Below are 21,392 nucleotides of genomic sequence, written 5' to 3' on the forward strand. Positions count from 1 at the left end.
AAATAAGTTAGAACTTTTTTATGCAACTTGGAATGGCAAACAAACTGACTGCCCACCTTATGGAAAGTGGTAACCGTTACTTATAGTCATGAACTGTACCATTACGGAATATACTTTATTTATGGTATACTTTATGCGTATTTTTGCATATTCAAGTTTATTTATACTTACGCGTATTATAACAGTTTTGTGGATTAATAATATACTGCTCTGACTTCATAGATGCAAAATCGTGACTTTGAACTTGGAGTTCGATATCAACAATTTTTCCTTTCCATTTTTAAAAAATACCATTTACAAACTAAATAACCTTACCTCAGCCACGTTATATTAAAAAAAAATATAGTCAGCGATACATAAGTATGTTTAGTTATTGAGTATAAAGTTTACTTCAACTGTAATTGTAGATAAATTTCTGACTATTGCACTAGGAATTACATACGCATTGTTATTATATTTATTTATTTGTACACAGGATAACCACTGTCTTCGTATCAAAATTCTGGGCGACTGTTATTACTGCGTGTCTGGTTTACCCGAGCCGAGGTCTGACCACGCGCGGTGCACTGTTGAGATGGGGCTGGACATGATTGATGCCATTGCGTGAGTAAATACTTAAATGTACTCGTACTGTTAATTTACGTCTTACCGTATCAGTCGTATAAAAAAATCTACAGAACTAAGTGTTGCTTGCGACATATGAAACCCAATTTGTTAATGCACGTGTTACATAAGGAAGTGCAAGCAGACTCGCCTTTTGAGTCTTTTTTGTGTCAGTAATATTTGAAAGTATATTTAATACAAGTTTGGATTATCCATTAACACTGTGACACATTTTTTTTTATACCACAAAAGAAGTAAACAAGCATACAACCCGTCTGATGATAAACAACCACTACATTCTATGGACGCCTGCAACACTTAGGGATGTCACGTGCGCGTTGCCGACCCTGAAGAAACCTTAATACAGGCTTTTTGAATAACCTCATATTGTAATAACCTCGAAATTCGCCCTCTTTATTTTACAGCCTGACCGTTCGAGGGTGAAAACTCCTTTAAAACCATACTGTACGCGACCATTTAGATTTTAGTATGTACGGATGAATTTCCTGTTATATAATTCACTATTACAATAAAGTCTCACTAAGACTTTCAGGGGTTTTTTTGGAAGGATTTACTTTTAGGTCGGTCTCGTGTCAATTTTGCTAAAATTGAACTCGGTGGCTGGCTTGTGTAAAACTTTGTTTTTTATTAGTTACCTTGGCCTTTTTGCCCTTCATTAACAATCTTTATTTACGACGTACCTACGTAATTGTTTGATGCCCGTGAGCTAAACTAAAATCTGTGGAAAGAACTGATTGAGTAAACGAATTGAACGCTCCACCTGAGCACTATACGTAGGCCCTTGTCACCCTCCAACAACCCATGTCTATCACGGTGTTGACATTTATTTGCTATAATATCTCTTATCTTGCTTTAACGGCGACAGCAATTAGTTAATTATATTGTTCTCTAAATATTTTCCTGTAATTAAAGTTTACACATCAGACTGATTTCATTTTTATATTTTTAAGAGACTTTAAAAGATGGGGGTTTTCAATTTAGCTATTTCGTTATGTGTATACTATGCGATATTTTCACCAAATTCAGTTTCGATGATTCTTTTTGCAAACGATGACTTTTACTCCTATATTGATCCCATAATAATGTTACTACGATTTAAGCACCTTTTATTCGTAGCAAATCAAAATTTATAGAAAACTAAGTTCGATTTGTTAATATTCATATGAACGTCAACGCACTAGAGCGTAAAATAGATATGATTAATGTCCATTGGCCCATATATTCTGAATTCAATCTACGAGTATGGGTTCTTTGCACTGTAAGTGCAAAATCGTATAAAATGTGAATAGTAGTATACTGTCCCAATGTCCAGATATTGTCAATATATTGCCCCAAAATTCGTATTTATACATAATTGTACAAGGTGAAATCGAAGTTATTGGATCTATCTATACTATAGAATATATTAGGACAGAAATTAACAACTGGACGCACTATGTTAATACGTGATGATCAAAATTTTTGGCCGTTTTTCAATTTATTTCTTTAGTGAAAATATTCAGTATCACAAATAGAAAACACCATTACAAGGATGCTAATGATTTCGATTTTACACATTATACATACATCTATAATAACTATATATAGTAGACCTCGGACCTAATAAGACTACTACACCTAGTAATACTAGACCTTCAAAATCTTCCTAGTACGTAAATAAATAAATAAAATATATATAATAAACCTAATCTTTCGTCGGCAGTTGGGTAAAAGTACAGTAGGTATTTGTATAAATGAACGACCTATCGCAGCATGAGCAAATGATCACAACCATCGAACCATGCCAAACGATACGCAGTTCTCTACGTCATGCTCATCAAAGGAGCAGCTAATTATACCCTCGCCCATCCTGTGTGGCCTTCCCTTGGTGGCCGGCACTCGGACACTCGGGTGAAGGGCAGTAGGTCCGTCAAGTAATGTTGCATTTATAAATACACACAGGTGCCTGTAATGCGAAAGGAATTTAATGTGATCCGGTGAACTTTGGGATGCTTTTATATTATTAATAAGTAAGTATTCCTAATGTATATAATATGTAAGGTTAGGTTAGGTAGGTTATTATACAAATTTTCTTAATTTTTATAATATGAATTATAATTTAAATTGATGCGGTCGATGCGATTTCAGATAAATAGTACCTAAATAACTGATATGAAGAAGCACGTGCAAGAAACATTATACTCTTGAAAAATTGAAATGTAAACGCGGATATAAATATTATGTGTTGACTTCAAATAATTGTAACCAATTACGTCAGTAAAAGTTTTGTATTATAATTGCCTTATAAATGGTGGAAAGGTATCATTGGAGAAATTACCTTACATTTCCTAAATCGTCACACTCGTTTATATAATCTATCACTTTCTTCTCCTTATGAACGATATATTATTTTAATGAAGTACACGTATTAGGTATATATTATATTAATATATTTGAATATAATATAGCAACAACTAATAAGTGAAAATGATCACTGTGGGTAGACCACAGCTGCTGCCGCAAACCACAAGTGTCTATTGCTTCAGAAGGCGTATTTTAATTACATATCCTTAGTATCTATTTATCTTCTTTATGCCAATCCTTTACGGGATAAGCAGAGAGAATAGTGTTCTAAAGTATAAAGTATTCTATCCTTATATACACCTTACTCACTAGTCTCATGCATATACGTTGGTTCTTCCTTTATAATGTTTATGTCTTAATTTTATGGTACTATGATTTGTATTTTCATGGTTATGGAGGAGCGTTACCTTCTGATACAGGTGATAACACTTACTAGAAGGTCACAACAACGATCTAACTATTGTATCCATTTTGTTACGAAATATATATTTTTTTTATATTTTTTTTTATCATATTTTCCTAATCCTATTATTAATATTATTTTATTAATGTAAAAATCAGTTTGTCTGTTATTTAGTGACACTTTGGCGGTTCATCCAATCGTCATAAAATTTGTTACATACGTAGTGTGACATTTGGAATAGAAAGGGACATAGGTTAATTTTATCTCGATTAATCCACTTATCCCGGTCACGCGGATGAACTCGCGGGTAAAAACTAGCTAGAATATTTCGATATAAAACTGATTGCTTATTGTAAATATAAATTATAAGTAAATAATATAACAAGAGGTTTTTTAATGCATGATTATGGAATGGTAACACCGCCTGCACTAACTGTATACTCTGTGGGAGATGATAGGTGAGAATGTAAAAGCAGGTCAGTTAGTCCATCTTAAGGAATGCACCTGGAATTCAGCACAATTGTTTCCAGGTGGGACCACGTGGAGGTCGACCTGACCGGGTATATTGCTGTCAATGTGACTGGTAGTTCGCATTACTAATAATCCCTTCCCCCCTTATAACAAGAGGTTGCTTCAATAATAAACTATCTCCTGTATCTATATTTACGAAGCACCTGATTAAACTTGAGTGTAATATGGTTTTTACAAAAGCCGGCAAGGATTATTTCAGCTGGCTTTGTTGTTATCGTTAATTCTAATGTTCTGATAATAAAACGGGGTTTTGTGTGTTTAATACGTCAGAACCATGGCAATGAAACACTACAACATTATCATATAACTTCGATTTTTTCAGCAGTTATAATTAGACGTCATACAGTTAACAACTATGTAAGTATTATAAATTTATTTATACTGCCATTAATAAATAGAAATTAATAAAAAATATTAGTATGTGACTAATACAAGGACTAAACAGTATCAGTTGTAAATTAATTATCAAAATCGATTTAAAATTAGCTTAGATATCGCGTAACATATGTGAAATGCGAAAAATACGAGCAAAGTGATCTCCTTTATGTAGTCGCTTTTTATAAATATAAAGCAAGAATGAAATACTTATCTGAAGTATAATCTGAATATCTAGAGCAAACATACTCGTATAATCCTTATTTATTGCAATATTTGCTTAAATTTTCTATTAAACTGACCTTAATAGGCTCCATAGACTAAACAGGCAATTTTATGGTCGGCGATAAAGAGTTGTTGACTTTATACCAACATACATACAAATCTAATCAACCCAATCAACTGTCCGAACATATATACCTATATAGAAAACAAACATGAAAATATATTTGGAGAAACCAAATGCATTTTAGGTTATCTAAACAAATAGATGTTTGTGATCAAATGTAGTTCTCTTTAGTTTAATTTTCTCTTTGACGGTAAAATGGAACGCTGTTATACTTGTAATCGTCATCACCATATCTGCCGTTAATTGTCCACTAGTGAACATAGGCCTCCCCCATAGATCGCACAAGGAACGGTCCCGGGCCATGTGCATCGATTGACCCCGTGCATTTAAAGTCCTTGCTCCATCTATTGGGGGAGTCTTCTTACACTGCGTTTGCTTGTATGGGGTTGCCTGTATACATATAATCGTAATTTTTATTATTATTGTTATATCAACCGTTAATTGTTCACTGTTGAACATAGGCCTCTCCCTATAGGGGTGTTGGGCCAATTGTCACACTTGGCAGGTGGGTTGGCAACTGCAGTTAGCTGGGGGGAGAAGGGATTGTTAGTAATGGGGATTAGTAGCCCCATTGCAAACAATATATCCTGCTTCATCCTCACCTATCATCTCTCACTGGTGCCCCGCCAGTTTATACTGATAGCGCAAGTGGGGTTACCATTCCATTATCATCTATTAAAAAAAACGCAGTTAGCTTTTGGTGATATTATAAGAGGGACGCTGCTGCCCGTCCCTCGACCATTAATTTCTCTTAGTCGCCTCTTACGACACCGATGGGAGAGATAGGGGTGGCCCATTTTATGATGGGACCACATACTCGTAATATGCAGCATAAATTACATTAAAAATATATTTTAGAACATGCAAGTAAATCCCTTTCATACAACACTATAATTGGATTAATAGTTACGAATGTTTTGCAATTGTTTTATTTGCTGGTTGGTCAACGATATCTGAAACAATATATATATTTTTTATTGCACTAAAACATACAGTAATAACAATAAGTTAATAACAATGTTAGCATAACAATTCTAAATTTTAAAACGATAGCTTTTGTAGTTGCTGAATTATAGGGCCTTGACAAACGAAAGGATGAAGTAGCGCCATAATAGTTCCATTTTACCTTTTTGATATAAAACCCTAACAGTATTTTTCTTATACGTGGATTTTATAAACTTCATACTATATATATATATGATCAGTCCTTTGTAAACATTTATCAAAGAACTTCGCATCGAGATTGAGATAAATCAAACGCACAAATTTAATACGGTTGTATTTTTTTATTAGATAGTTTCTTCTGCTTTCTGGCTTCATCATCAGGTCAGCTTATAAGATATTATTATTTTTACCGAAGCTGCCATATAATTGTCATATGTTATGAAAAATTTAATAACAATTTTTGGATTCGACAAGGAAATTGAAATGGCAAAGCAAATTAAAGAAAAAGAAAAAAATATGCATAGTTACATAAGTGTATATTTTTCAGAACTCCATGCGTAGAAATAAATGCGCATGCTATGGCAGCATGACTAGTCAAGACGACTAGATAAGCTGCCAGCAGTGCTATACATGAATTTTTGTTATTTCAACAATATCCACCGATTTCAAAAAAGTAGTAGGTTCTCAATTCGGAGGTATTTTTATGTCTGTTACCTCATAACTCCATAATTTACAAATCAGTTTGGAAAATTGTTTTTTTTATTTAAAAGTATATATTTTCAGATTAGTCTCATAGAAATTTAATCGAAATCTCTCCAGTTTGGGTTTTAAATCAAAATAAATGCTACCAATTATATTATAAATATAGCCACCAATTTGTTTTTGTTTTATAGTACAAAATCTATTACACGTACTTTTTTATATTCTTAATAACATTTTCGTCAAATGATCTACTCTGTTTTCCGTAGCGGTTTTCCTCACTTAATAATTTGAATTAATAAGTAGATATTATTAACCATTGCATCATTGAAAAAGATACTCGCGACCGCCACAAAAGTCGTCACCTTAACCACGAGTCTTACATCCGAACTATGTTTTGATCTTGACCTAAATATTACTCCTTAAAATAAACAATTGTGACGGTCACTTGCAGCGTTTTAAGTATATCGTACAATGAGTTTGTGTTGAGTGCGCGTTGTCCGCACATAATTTTAATTAGTCAAACGATCTATTGATTCAACCGGCACTATCGCTTACCAAATGTTTGTTATAAATAGAACTGCTGCCGCTTACGTTTGCTCGGAAACGCGCGCTCCCGCATTGATGCACTCCGTGCCATATGGGGAGTCCAATATGTGGAAAAACAAATAATACGACATTTTGTGGATAGCTGACATAGCGGAGCACTTATATATGAACTTAGGTATTTTGTTCTTATTATATAAATGAAAAACGTGTTCGAATAATTGAACTCGCTATCTTTTACAATATTTTATACACTAGGTGCCTCTTAACTGTTGCCTGTTAGCCATGGCTTCTTTTGTTATGGCACTAACAAAAAACATTTTGCATAATTCATTCGTTCAAAGGACGTCGTTTACAAACGATCGGCATTTGTTAAATAACATGAAATTTAATACCGATACAAACGGCTTTTAAAAAGACTTAAAGCAATTTCAAAATTCGCTTGTATTTTTTTCATCTTTTGTTATGGTTAAGGCATCATTTTTCTTAGCGAATTGAAGTCCTGCTTGTTTAGGTCAAGATCAGTATCTAATTAAATGACCCAAATTTAATATGCCTATGAAACATCTCATTATCCATAGATGTGTGTTTTATTCGTTTCTAAATAAAATATTTTAAGTCAATTTTGTCACAACTGATGCGTAACAAAATAAACAAAATTATACCTTTATAACATGAGAATATAGAGTAGCAACAAAGTGATCTTATAAGATTTGAGATAAAACATCATATGGACCTCATATATTATGCACCCTCAATCGTAAGGAGTCGGATTGACTTGACATAATCGTATTTAGATCTACGCATGATCTGAACAAAATAATGTTTTGACATAGTAAAAACTACATATTATTTTGTAATAATAGTCTTAACAAAACGTATTTTATTTACGTATTTATAATAATATACAAAAGTATATATAATAATATGCAAAATTATTAGTCTATATGTTTATTCTAAAGTTTATAGATTCTGTGGAGTGTTTATTTTGAGTGTAGCGGTCGTAACTTAAAATTTCAAGAGCATTCTGATTTGTTTAGAGTTATAAATTACAAAGTTAGTAGATATGCCAAAACAGTTCCAATTCTTCCGATATTTTTGTTATAAATGTGATACTTTGTAAAGATGTTTGTATATTTAGATGTGGTTACTCAAACGCATACACAACTGAACGGATTTTAATAACATTTTGTAAATGGGTGGATCATTTCCTGAATTAATGTCTACAATACTTATATCGCAATTCTGCTGCCTCGCCTTTTCCTTTTACTCAGGTTCAGCTTTCCTAATCGTGAGGCGCCATCTATTCCTATTGCATGCATCCTCTTCCACAAGATTCAGTCATATCATTATGAACTGTTGTTAGCTACGTCGTTTGAGATCTTCTCGTTTACCTTTTCTTTATTTCCATGGATATTTATATCTTAATTTACGCAGACAAAATTACAAGATGCAATTAATGTATCATAAATTAATTATCTCTTACATTTATCTTGGTTATTATCCGTGACTTAGTCCGCATGTCCGGGTTTGTTTAACCGAGATAAAATATAACCAGTATCCTTTACCATCCCAAATCCTATGTGTATGCCAAATTTAATTATGATTGGTTGAACGTTTAATATATATGTAGGAATCAATAATCAACAATAATCATACAATCAATAATGTGATCAATATTTGCTGCAATGGAACGTAGAAGTGAATAAGTATGAACAAATGTGCAAGAGTGAGTAGGATTAAGGAATTAATTTAAAAAAAAGATGGATTCATTCTCGCTATGGTATACTTTAGATGCGTAATGGTGTTGTTGTAATGGTGTTTTTATTTTACGTGACTTAGTAGCTTTATCCCGCCTCTCTGCTCCCGTGAATCAGCACATAATGTATCCTATATGCTTCATGTATACCAAATAAAAATTCTATTTCATTCGTATCTATAAAAAGCCTCACAGGGAGAACATCAAAGAATAAACAGAGAGTCCGTCTATAAACGAGTAATTCTTCCGGGAACAACTGTCCCCGGTCAATTTGTATTCAAAGGCTGTGTGCAAAGTCGATACGATAGTGATACGCCGAAAGGGACCGTAAGGTAAAACGACTACGGAGTAGGTGGTTATAAGAGGCAAGTACGTTTCAGAGTACCTGCTTTAAATTATTTACGATTTTATATCAATGTTAAGATTATTTAAAATATATGTAAATATTTTACTGAAATATCTCTCATTATCTATATACCACTGGTTATTTGATTAGATTTATTTTTATTAATTCCGCTATCATTAGTATGCGTGTGACTACCAAAACTAGAAGATTGACCACCAGTATTACTACCAGAAGATCCACAACCATATTATCCATATTGGCCTTCAGTCTTCGACTGCCGTTTTGTTACATTAATAATATTGTAAACGTGCGGTACGTTTAGCGATACGTATTTAATTAACAGGCAAATTATTAGATCGCTTTTCGGAGCCTAGTGTTAACCGTTGAGCAGTTTCGCAGTTTGGACGCCGAATACCACTACGCTCCAAACAATCTTCAAGTGTTAATAATCATACACATACATAGGCAGCGGAATTAAACAAAATAATTCTAATCAAATAACTACAATATATTTTTATAGCGAAAACTTAAAATGTATTCCAGGAATTTGATGAACACCGGTGGTGGGTCACTATTCTTTAGGAAGACTTATGTTCAGCAGCGGATAGTAAAGGATAAAATGATGATGTACTATAAATAGCGGTTTATATGTAAACTAGCTGTGAGCTTCTGCGGTTTTGTCAATAGTAGAACAGAAAGCACTATGAGTTAATATAGATTTTTTATATGTATACTAAATTTGTATACCGTCTACCGTAAAATTGTATACCGTCTGTCCGTTTAAGTGTAATTGAGTGACAAACTTCCAAAATTTTACATGTATTTTAGACTAGCTATTTCGTCCATGCGGTCGGTATATGTTCATTGATTGGGATAAAAAGTAGCCTATATCTTTCTCCATCCCATATAATGTATACCATACCATACATGTATACCAAATATGATACCGATTGATTAAGTCGTTATGAGGTAATAAACAAACAAACTCACTTTCATATTTATATTAGTAAGGATTATATTATTATAGAATGGGATTTCAGTAAAATGTGACATGTCAATCGACTCCGTAGTATTCCGTGGCTTTATAAGGAACTCTAAAAATCAATGTCGGCCATTACATAGTTCGACATAGATAACGATTTAAATACTTCCCTGTATAAAATACGGATAATTGCAAACATTACGAAATTCCATTAGCTGTTGGGCGCAGTAATAACAAAGACAAATTAACATATAGTAATTGCGTTAGTCGGCCTCGGATTAACTTCTCATCTGCCTACGCCAAGTTGCTTGTGGATTATAATTCAATTACGCTACGCTACCATTTACTTCGTCGCTAAACGAGTGAAATGTGCCGCTATGATTTTCTTATTGTTTTATGTGAGGACAATGCATGCATCATATATGTTATTAGTTTACGTTCTGGTTTACGACTTCTATGTATTTCCAAAAATTACTATATGACCGTGGCGTTAGGTTTCCTAATTTTCTTTCGCCATTTTGCTGTATCTCGACGTCGTCTTCAAAGATCTCACATTCGTTCTTGTCCCTCCACACTACACATCCTTCTAACTCGTTTTTTTCTCTGCCGCCGGGTTTTCGATCAGGAATTAAGTTTTAACATCAAGTACTCTACATACTTAGCATTATGTGGACAACGTCATCTAGACGTTTTGTATGTACTAACTATGAATTTTATCGATATTTCTCATCTCGCTAATAACTCGCTGACATCTGTAATACACGACGTAGTATAATACCTTGTCCTTAGGAAAGGCAGGATATGAAGACTGTGAAAAAAAGGAATTTAGAATTATCGTTTTTTTAATGGATCCGAACAAAGAATAGAAACAGGAACATTATTTACATAAATTAACATATTTATTTATTATTTATTTACACTTTATTACACTTTTTTACAAAAATAATAAATTCAGATAATTTTAATGAGAAGTGTTACAAAAGGTGGCTTTATCGCTAAGCAATCTCTTCTAGACGACCTTTAGATAGAGAACAATGAGAAAAAGAACATACCTCTGCATCCTTTTCAATTGTAACGATTGTAAACTTTAAGACTTAGAAAATTAATATTTTCTGTAATAGATTTCGAATTTCTTTTTGTAGCATCTTTTTCAACATCATTTTAAATATTCATTGTCCACTGCTGAACTTAAGCTTCCCGTAGAAAGGTGAGCTATCAACATTTGTTGATTTCTTACACCATATCCTACATATTGCCTCTGCTGTCAAGGTATTTCTTGTGTCAGATGTTTCTGTGATTTATTATGTTGATGATTAAGTGTATTAATGCAAGGAATATAACAAATAATAAACAGATAATGTAATTAAAATGAAATTAACTCGGCCATAAACACAAATGCAGTTCAGTAACTTCAATTAAACATGCGATTCTGCCAGATGGGTATTAACCACAATAAAATGTTTACATTAATTTCTCTTATCGCTTCTGCCACTGACAGGAGATACACGATACTATCCAGACTACCTCGTTGGATAATACACTTGTTGACCTACTTTTACAGTAACTCGGCGAATTAATTTGTCGATAGCGAGCAGCGAAATAAAATATATTACGTAGAAAAGTTTGTTTGAAAGTGTTTCCGGACTTGCGTCATAGTTCCTGTTACAGCAAACGACCGTTATCTGTAGGTTTCCGAAGATTTTCACCTTCTTTCAAGCCATTCTTCTGATAGGTTCATTTCAAATTGATTTCGGTTCAGGTTTGTCTAAATTTTAGACTATTAGTACAATAATAATGTAATAAATGTTACTGAGACATGTTTTAAGTATGTGAGGTATTTTTTTAAAATGAGGGTATGATTAAGCTGACATATCTTTATAGGATAAAAGCCTCTAAATAAAAAAGATTAAAAAAAATGTTACCTAGACATCGTTCGAATTGTAGTAGTTAATAGATCTATACATATTCCCTCTGCTTCCTTTTTATTTACAAAGACTACTCACGCATAAGCAGAATATTAATTATTACTAGACTATTTCTATTCAACAAATTGAAGTTTCTTACCATGACTTCTATTGGTTAGTTTTCACCGAAGGTTTTCATTAATGATGTTATGATAACAAAATGAATATCGTGTTCGCCTACTGACAGTAATACTATTTTTCTAATTAACTTTTATACGCTAAATGTCTGTCAAGTCGCTGTATAATGAAAAAATATTATCTTTCACTGTGACGCTTAATAAACTTTATCATAAAAATTGCGTTATTTTTCATTTTAAATATGACAGAATTATTAAGCTTACAGTAGAGAACACAATAAATGACTGTTATGATTATAAAATAGCTTATCGCGGTATAAAATTACATTCAAATAATGGACTAGCTTATTATTATACCAGATCTTATTAAAGAAAAGTTTTTCTTTGAGTTGTGAACTATATATTACATATTATTATAGGTAACTTAAATAATTATTTTAAGGTGTAAAAAGAGAGAATGAATTATAATATTTATAATTATTAGAAAATGCTTTTATATGAAAATTAAGTAATATATAATAAAACATATGAGAATATATTGCAAGTATGTTGTACTTTTACAATACAGATGGGACTTGGGCTGCTCTAAGATTTATAGTCGGTTACGTCTCGCACTTTAATACACTATGTAGCTTCTCTACAGAATCGAAACGGTATGATAAAAATGGGTTATCGTAGACATAGGTATTTTCTTTCTAGTATCATGAAATTTAGAAATAATTTTTTTATTTATTGGAAAAGACCTCTGGATTTTTCTATATTATTACCCTAGAGTCTCTGTACTCAATTAAACATGATTGTGGTTTAATTAATTAATAGTTAAATAATAATAATATAATACATGAAAAGACATTCAAATTACACAGCGAAATTGTTAGAATTAATAATTTCACTATGTAATTATATAATTATAACCTTATAATTTTGACTAATAATTTCACAATGTGTGTGACAAATGGGTTTTACACGTTAAAATTAAAATAAATAGTCTATGAATCCATCCATCCTATGTCAATCAAACATATACATATATATATATCAAGGCAATAAAGTTCATTTAAATTTTTTCCTCCGATTAATTGTGAATAATATAAATATTTAAACATTTTTACAAACTTATACAATACAATTTATTACAATATTATTAAAGCGCTGGTTCTTAATGAGGTACATATCTAGTTTTACTATTACTTTAGTTTTATAGATACATGAGAATTTTAACTTAGTACTATAGTTTTATTTAAAATGCATATTGTATGCTAAATATTATTTTATTTATTCTGGTCCAGGTTGCGCTATGCTATATGTTATACGTAATAGTTTACTATATGGCGAGCCATATGTCGGTTTGTTGTGTAAAAAAAACCATGAATAATAATAATTTTGAGAAAATAATGATATTATTTCAATAATGAACACATAAAAGTATTTAATAAAATTATTTTCTACGAGTATGTATTGTATAGTATTCTATTCTGTTATTATCAAAATACACTTGACCTTCCTACTTCGGCGACGGTATTTCACAAAACGAACAATAACGAGGGTAATAAAACCGGTTAATTTGTCACCTACAAAGTCCATTGTATAAACAGACGCAATAAAATCCAAATTACGCTAATGTACGACAAAGGAAACCATAAACTGGGAGTGTCGATTTTGTTCACATTGTCTATAGTATCTACCTATTTACCTACAATCAAAATAATATTTTTATTATGGTGATTGTTTATGTATGTCATTAGTAAAAAAAAAAAATTGTAATCATAACTTTAGAGGACATGATACCTCATAGTATTGTGTATTATTGCGCCAGTTTCCTTTAAAGGAGCATTACAGAAAGAATTGTAGGAATTCTTTCAAAATTCGTCTCATTCACAATACGCGCTCGTCATGCGTCGTATACGCTGACATCAGTATATAAAGACTACAACTATTGTTCTTAATCTATGCATACCGCTGTCTAAGGTATTTGATTCTTTCCTGAAATAGTTTATCTTTAAATTATCTTCTTATATAATGAAGTATTTTTTTTTAAATATTAATAAGTAATAATAATTCCTGCTCGGAACAGAGCTGGCAATGTAGGATTTTTGTATGTAAATTCATTTTTAATCTAATATTTTTTTATTTTTGACTTTCTGTAAACAAACTAACCACTTTATAAGGACAACAGAGTAGCTAATCACCGTTTGAGAGTCAGCATTGTCTTTATATCGACGAAACTGGAAAATGAATATTTATGTAATTAGGAGTAGCAACATAATAAAATAAATGAGTTTTTATAGTGTTATGGTAATTTATACGAGTGTGTAAATAAATTACGATATTGAGTACTTAGGTATTTGCTAGGTATTCGAGCTTTTACATGAAAACATTAAAATGTCCGCAGATACAATCTACGCTGAATTTTTTAGTCAAACCCAAGTGGTATGATATACTATTATTTGGTGTCGCAACTCGTAAACTTTACTGAGCACAAATTACATTGGTCGGTGTAGGTACTCTTGGCAGTCTCCTCTAATATCTTCATTAAATCTTTTCGGAATGTCTTCTACTCGATAAAATGGCGAAAAATAATCGTCATTGGAAAAGTTACAGTCCGTTAACAACCCAGAGTTCCCTGACCTGAGACCTCATTTTATTTCATTTGATATAGCTTCTGAGTTAATGTCTATAGATGTGCTTTAATATCGCCGTACGGTCCCGGCATAGAATAGGCCATCCCTTCCTTTCCTGTGGGTGTCATAAGAGTCGACTAAGGAAGGGCGAGGGATAGGCAGTAGCGTCCCTCTTAAAATATATCTAAAAGCCTAACTGCGATTGCCAACCCGCTTGCCAAGCTAGGCAACTACTGGTAAAACTCTCCTTATGGGGAGTGTTCAGCAGTGGACAGTTAATGGCTAAAATAATAACGCTTTAATAGTGACATTTTTAGAATTGATGTTAATATGCCTTTTGAATATTTTAATTCATAATTTGTTTTTTATTGTGTTTAATTTCATTACTTGGAACAATAATAAAAAAGGTAATTACATTAAAAAGCGCGTCAAAAATTATCCCTAATACTCGTAATTTAAGATTGTATTTCATAAAAGAAACCGACTTTAGTTGTGGCAAAATCAGTTATTTTGATTTCAAAGTAAATTACTGAACCAATTTTGACAAAATTTCTATTGGACTAATCTGTCACATTTTTTCAAATGAAAAAAATATTTTTTCAGATAAGTTTACAATATAACGGAGTTATGAGGTAACAAACATAATAGAAATACAACCGTATTGAAAATCCCCTTCTTTTTAAAGTCGGTAAAAAAGATGCACGTTAGTATCACAATCACATTTGAATACACTTACACGAAAATAGCAAATATTAGCCATCTTATTTATTCTTATTGTTTTTATCACTCCATCCCTTTTCAATTACTTGGCAATGCGGCGAATTGCCTATGTGAGCTGTTGCTGTGTTTGGAATATATTTTTATTTTTCAGTTGAATTTTCTTGAGTTTATAACGTATCGTTTTTAAAAAAGCATCGACTATGTTTGTTGTATGTATGTATATATGTTGTATTGTATGGGATGGAGAAAGGTATAGGCTACTTTTTATTCCAGTCGCCACAGTACCAACTCCTTCCGTTAGACCGCATTCAAAGTCGGGCAGCTCGAATTATTGATAGTCAACGCCTTGCTGTCCGACTTGACCCACTGAAACTGCGCAGAGATGTTGCATCTCTGTGCATCTTCTACCTAATTTATCATGGGGAGTGTTCTGAAGAATTGTTCGGATTGATACCTGCGGCTGATTTGCACCACCGTACAACCCGTCATAAATTAAAGTTTCATCCCAACCATCTGGATGAGTGGCAGTCTTCCATTGTGCGTTTTTCAAGGCACTTTCTTCCACGCACAACCACTCCTTAGAATCAACTTCCAGCAACGGTATTTCCGAATCGATATGATATCATAACCTTCAATAAAAGAGCATATTCCTTTTGGAAAGGCCGGCAGCACACCTGCAATGCCTTTAGTGTTATGAGTGATCATGGGCGGCGGTACTTACTTACCATCAAGGTGAGCCGCATGCTCGTTTGCCCCCTGTATTATAAAAAAAAGCATCGACTTAAAAAAGCTAATAAAAATGGAAGTAAAATTATTTATTTAGTTACAGATAGAAACTCTTTTTTTTTCTTTGTTATAAAACAATATATTTAAGTAGGTAATATCTACTTTGTGACAAGCTAGCTGTTTATGTATTTATTTTCATTCTTGTTTATTTTTATAATATACACAATATAAATATATGTTAAAATATCTATCTGTATAAATTTATATAATAAAATCATATTAACCACGATTGTTCCCATGGGGAACCGCGTGGAGGTCGACCTAATAGGGTATATTGCTAGCAGTGGGGCTGTTAGACCCCTCTATTAACAATCCTTTCCCTTGATCCTCATGTTAGGATACCCTGTCTTATGAGACCAGACAACGAACATCCCTTGGGTATAATCTGGAATACTCAGACCATGACTCGGGTCGGGGTTTATTTTCCGACCGAAAATCGAATCCGGGATGTGTTATATCTATATAATAAAGAATATTGTGTTCATTAATGAGAAATTTACGTAAACTTAATGTATGTATCTAATGGTGAACCTTTTAAATAATAAATCTGTTGTGATAATATTAACATTTGTCCTTAAGAGCAGGGCTAAGCGGATTGTTTTGAAGTCTCAAGGGGAATCAAACAGGGTTGTGAAGCATCACCGTGGTTGATGAATTTATTAATGGACGCTTGTTTGGCAAATTTGAAACGCGAGGGAGTTCTTAAAACAAAAACATTCTGCAAACTGTAAACATTTTTAACCTTGGATTGGCTATTTAACTAATCCTTAACAAAATCCTTTATTCTTTATTCTTCAATATATATGTTTCGTACTGTCAATAAAACTTCATAAATTATGTTGAACATTGCAAATAAAACCCAGATATTTGATACGTAATTACCACAATACAGGACGCATTGTAAATATACATTAGCTATATTTTTAATAATAGTATAAAGAAAATCATAAGGTACATAGGTGTTTCATATTCGTACATTTCATATTTGCTTCAAATACTTTCAAGCTCAAATAATTTCCTGACAACTATTATAAATTTAAATAAAAGTGAATTTGTTACCTCTTAACGCCTTAACTACTGGATCGATTTTCATGAAATTTGAAAATATATACTCGTACATACTTCATAGAAATGTACAAAGATTTCAATTTATACTAGATAAAGGAACTCCTGAGAAGAAACTTAGTATTACGGATCCGGCATGGGAACAGACATATGGAAAATATGTTAGATTAAAACACCAACATTTTAAGTATAATTTATAAATTATTTGCCGACAGCAGTATAATACATGAAATTATTAATTTTATAAATATAAGTCTAAGTTTGTTATTTGTTGGTGCTTAGCTCATTAAATCGTCATGATTTTGGCATACAATTTTCGTTTCTGATGGAGAATGATAGGGTTAAATTAGGCAAGTCATTGAATACATTTCAATCACGCGGAATCCCTGGCTGTAAAAAATAGATGCTCAATACTCAATGAGGGTGTTTAAATAACTAAATTTAGGTTTTTGGGTATGTTGGAAGAGAACTTTTGTAGTGTTAAGCTCACCTTTGTACATTTGCTTTCGACTGTCATATTTGTTTCTGTATTATTAGTGTGTACAATAAAATATACATAAATTAATAAATTGAACACAAGCAAATAAGTTCAAAGAGTGTACAAAGTACCAGCATGTAGTAGCTTGATGTTGAACATTGTGGTTGCTTGAGAGACATGTTGTTAATTAACATAAGTTGTAACTTAGTTATGTCGTGTAGTGTTTGTATATTACTGCATTTATATTAGTTACTTTGTCAGAAGCATTTGGATCCAAACTTACATTAACAAACTAAAGTTTCATCAAGTTACGCTATGAATAGCTACTCGTAATAAATAAATAATCCTAGGACATACACATAGTGCCATGTAATTCTAAACAAAGATCTCATACTATATTAGATTCTAGCGATTTGGCCCGGCTTCTCTCGGGGAGTTACAGTAAAATTTTCTAAAATAATTTGTAGCCTATGTTACTTGTTGATAATGTAGGTTTCTATAGGTAAAATATTTTTAAAATCGCTTGTTTTTGAGTTTTACAGTTACAAACAATCAAATCTTTTCTTTTTATAATATTAGTGTAGATTAGATAACCGTTATGGTGCCATTCTGTTGATGAATTTCTAATGTTTTTTTTTTTGTGATTTTAGTATCGTTAATGCATTATTTTATTATTATTACTTATGTTATTGTAAAAAGTATAGTGGTTTATAATTTCTAAATAAATCAAAATCCATCTGGCATTACAATTATGAATCATTGCTGTTTGTAGAAAAAATCTTCAGCTTTCTGGCTGGCTGCTGTCCACGTCTATAGGCGACAGTTACCACTGTCCATCAGGTGGATTGTCACCTTTCCTGTGATTTCTATTTGCATAAAAAATACAGTAACGTCATAATACATAAAGTTTACTATAAATTTTTATAAGGAAAACAAGTTTTATAAGTTAAAGGGCTAAGGGGGGAAAATACATGTATTATTTAATGTATTATTGTAAATTTTGATCTATCTTCACGTCAAGCTTCTTAAGAAATAGACTGAGAAAATCGAGTGCCAAGATCTTGTGTATTTTTTAATTATATGTAAACTTTATATCATATTCGTAATTGTCTTACACTTCCGTGCACTGTAGTGTTGGCGATCATATGTTTTAACAGAAATGCGTCTAGCTCTGCTTGAGAATACATTTTTTGTTATCAATATTTAATATAAATTCTGTAACATAAGAGACTTATGTTACGCAGTTTTTACTCGTATTTACGAAGAGGTAGTAGTAAATTTTGTACTCCATTATAATAGTAGTAAGTACGCATGCCAATTGTTGTGCGATGTTGGTGCAGACAAATTTTAAATCAACATAGTTTTGTGATTAATACACTATAAATTAAATGGGTATAAGAAATATTCTGTTTTGTTGCCAAGTACCCAATAACCTGACTGTCTGCGCCGTCTAGGATGGACGGCGGCTTGTTTTCTAATGCCTTGATTTATATCTCAAATAAATAAATGATACTATAAGAAAAGCTATTAGCGTAGCTTATTTCCATTACATTCAATTGATTTATTTCACATTTCTCTGTTTAAAAAAAACATTTTTAATGTTACAAAATTCTGTTTACATTAATCTTCAGTGAATGTTGATATATATTTACCGCTTAAATATTTACAGAATTCCCGTGGAAAAAATATAGTTTTTATAGACGCCATTATTCATTAGCCATTTATTTACTTACATCCATTATTGCGGTTCTGTAGTAAGTTCATACTTTATGTTTGCTTGTATAATTTCTTGTACAAATATATTTCTTGTATAAATAAATATTATCGCTGAGTCTCAGCCAGTAAGCTTTGAAAGTAATTTGTTTAACAACAAAGAAATAACTTCACTTAAATAAAGGTACAACATTTTTATGTCTCCACAGCAAAACATCATATTTTCTATCCATTATTGTTAGCGAAATTGAATTCCTCTCTTTGTATAACTAATGACAAATGTCTTGGCGGTTTTATTATAGACCTTATCGAAATAAAGTTATACTTACACGTGCTTCTCTTTAATACATATTTTTTTATCATTACGACATCACAATTGAGTTATTCAACTTGCCTCAGGGTCAGCCTTCTACCGAGAAATTCTTACAATCTTTCGTATTGTATAAAAGTCCTAGTTTGTTAACCATCATTATTTACTTACTAAATTATTCTAAATAAGAATATTATGGTGGTTATCAAATCTATTTTACTACTTTGTTTTGTACTAGCTTTTACCCGTGACTTCGTCCATGTGACTGGGATAAAAATTATTTTACCAATATATACTTCTTCATTTCATAGAGTACGTGTAAACTAAATTTTATAATGATAGGTCATAACTAACCTTAACGGCATATCATTAAGGCGCTATAAATTATACAAACAAATAAACAAACTTACTATCACGTTTATTATACGGATTCTTCATCATAAGGTCGCATGAAAATGTTACCTTACAGATAAAGCCCTCATTTTCCCGAAAATACATTCACTTGTGTATTCTAAATGGTTGTTGAGATATCTATATAAGGAAAAAAAATTATATTGTACATCTAGATGTAATCTTCTATGAAAAATCGTATAAACACAATATGTAATTTTAAATTTTTTCATTAGTTTTTTGTAGTTTAATGTCTTTTTTATTTCAATTTTATTTTGGTGCAATATTGTATGAATAAGTTATCTATCAAATCATTTAAGTGCTCATTATTAGGTATGTATTATCGAAATATACATATTTTACATCTATACTAAAAGATCTCTTCTTTGAGTACATACATGACTACTGCGTTTTATGTGCTTCTTGCAGAGAATTTTTTTTTATTTGCCCTTTAACGAGGTATTAAGTAAAAATTCCTAAAACGATTTAAATGAAATTTCACAGATATATAAATTATGGTAAAATACTTTTGAATACATAATTTGTTATTACAATCGTATGTATTTTGTTACAGGTCCGTGGTGGAAGCTACAGATGTACAACTGAACATGCGTGTGGGAATTCACACCGGACGAGTGTTGTGCGGTGTACTCGGCCTCCGCAAATGGCAGTACGACGTGTGGTCGAATGACGTCACGCTTGCAAATAACATGGAGGCTGGCGGAGAACCGGGGTGAGCACAGAAATCTTCGACAGAAAATAACATTTACCGCGAGACATAAGTCTTACATGTGTCTACATGTACGCTTATTCACTGTAAAAAGTGGATGAACGATGTTAGGATTTGGATATATTACATTTTTTTATACACTTTGTAATGGCAAACAAGTGGACGTCCCACTGGATGTAAAGAGTATCATGAACAGAATTATGAACATCACAGAATACTTATGGTATTCCTCATTTATTTATACTTTATTGCTCACAAAGACTACATTGTTACATATTATTTTGCCCTAAGACGTAACCACTGTAAGAGATAAGCTCGCCTGTTGTACGAGTATATCTGTATTGTCACTTTTGAGGTATTATAATTCCTTTGTAATTTCACAAAATTTCTTAGCTCTAAATCTCTTACCTCCTAAATAGTAACTAGACGATATCTGTACATGGAAGATATTTAAGAAAAAATAATATAAGCGGTCTTATTAAGACTAATAGAAGTCGAAACATTAATTTTTAGAAATCTTGTCTGTCTGTTTGTTTTGGTATCACGCAAAAACTACTGCATCACAATAGACGCAGTCTTCACAGCCGTGTATTCCTGTAAGTCTGTGTTAAAATATAGCATGATTTTTATTTTCAA

At 31.9% G+C, this 21,392-nt stretch overlaps 1 protein-coding gene across 1 annotated transcript in view; it reads left to right on the forward strand.

Annotated features, from left to right (window-relative positions):
• Positions 1-21,392, forward strand: part of LOC113517375 (Ca(2+)/calmodulin-responsive adenylate cyclase-like) — a 79,862-nt gene that overhangs the window by 40,360 nt on the left and 18,110 nt on the right. Inside the window, exons 5-6 of the mRNA XM_052901391.1 lie at positions 476-603; positions 20,601-20,759. Of these exons, the coding sequence (XP_052757351.1) occupies positions 476-603; positions 20,601-20,759 (287 nt within the window). The remainder of the gene's footprint in view (positions 1-475; positions 604-20,600; positions 20,760-21,392) is intronic.

Source organism: Galleria mellonella, unplaced genomic scaffold (genome assembly GCF_026898425.1).
Source record: "Galleria mellonella isolate WM207_F2 unplaced genomic scaffold, CSIRO_AGI_GalMel_v1 utg78, whole genome shotgun sequence".
NCBI lineage: Eukaryota > Metazoa > Arthropoda > Insecta > Lepidoptera > Pyralidae > Galleria > Galleria mellonella.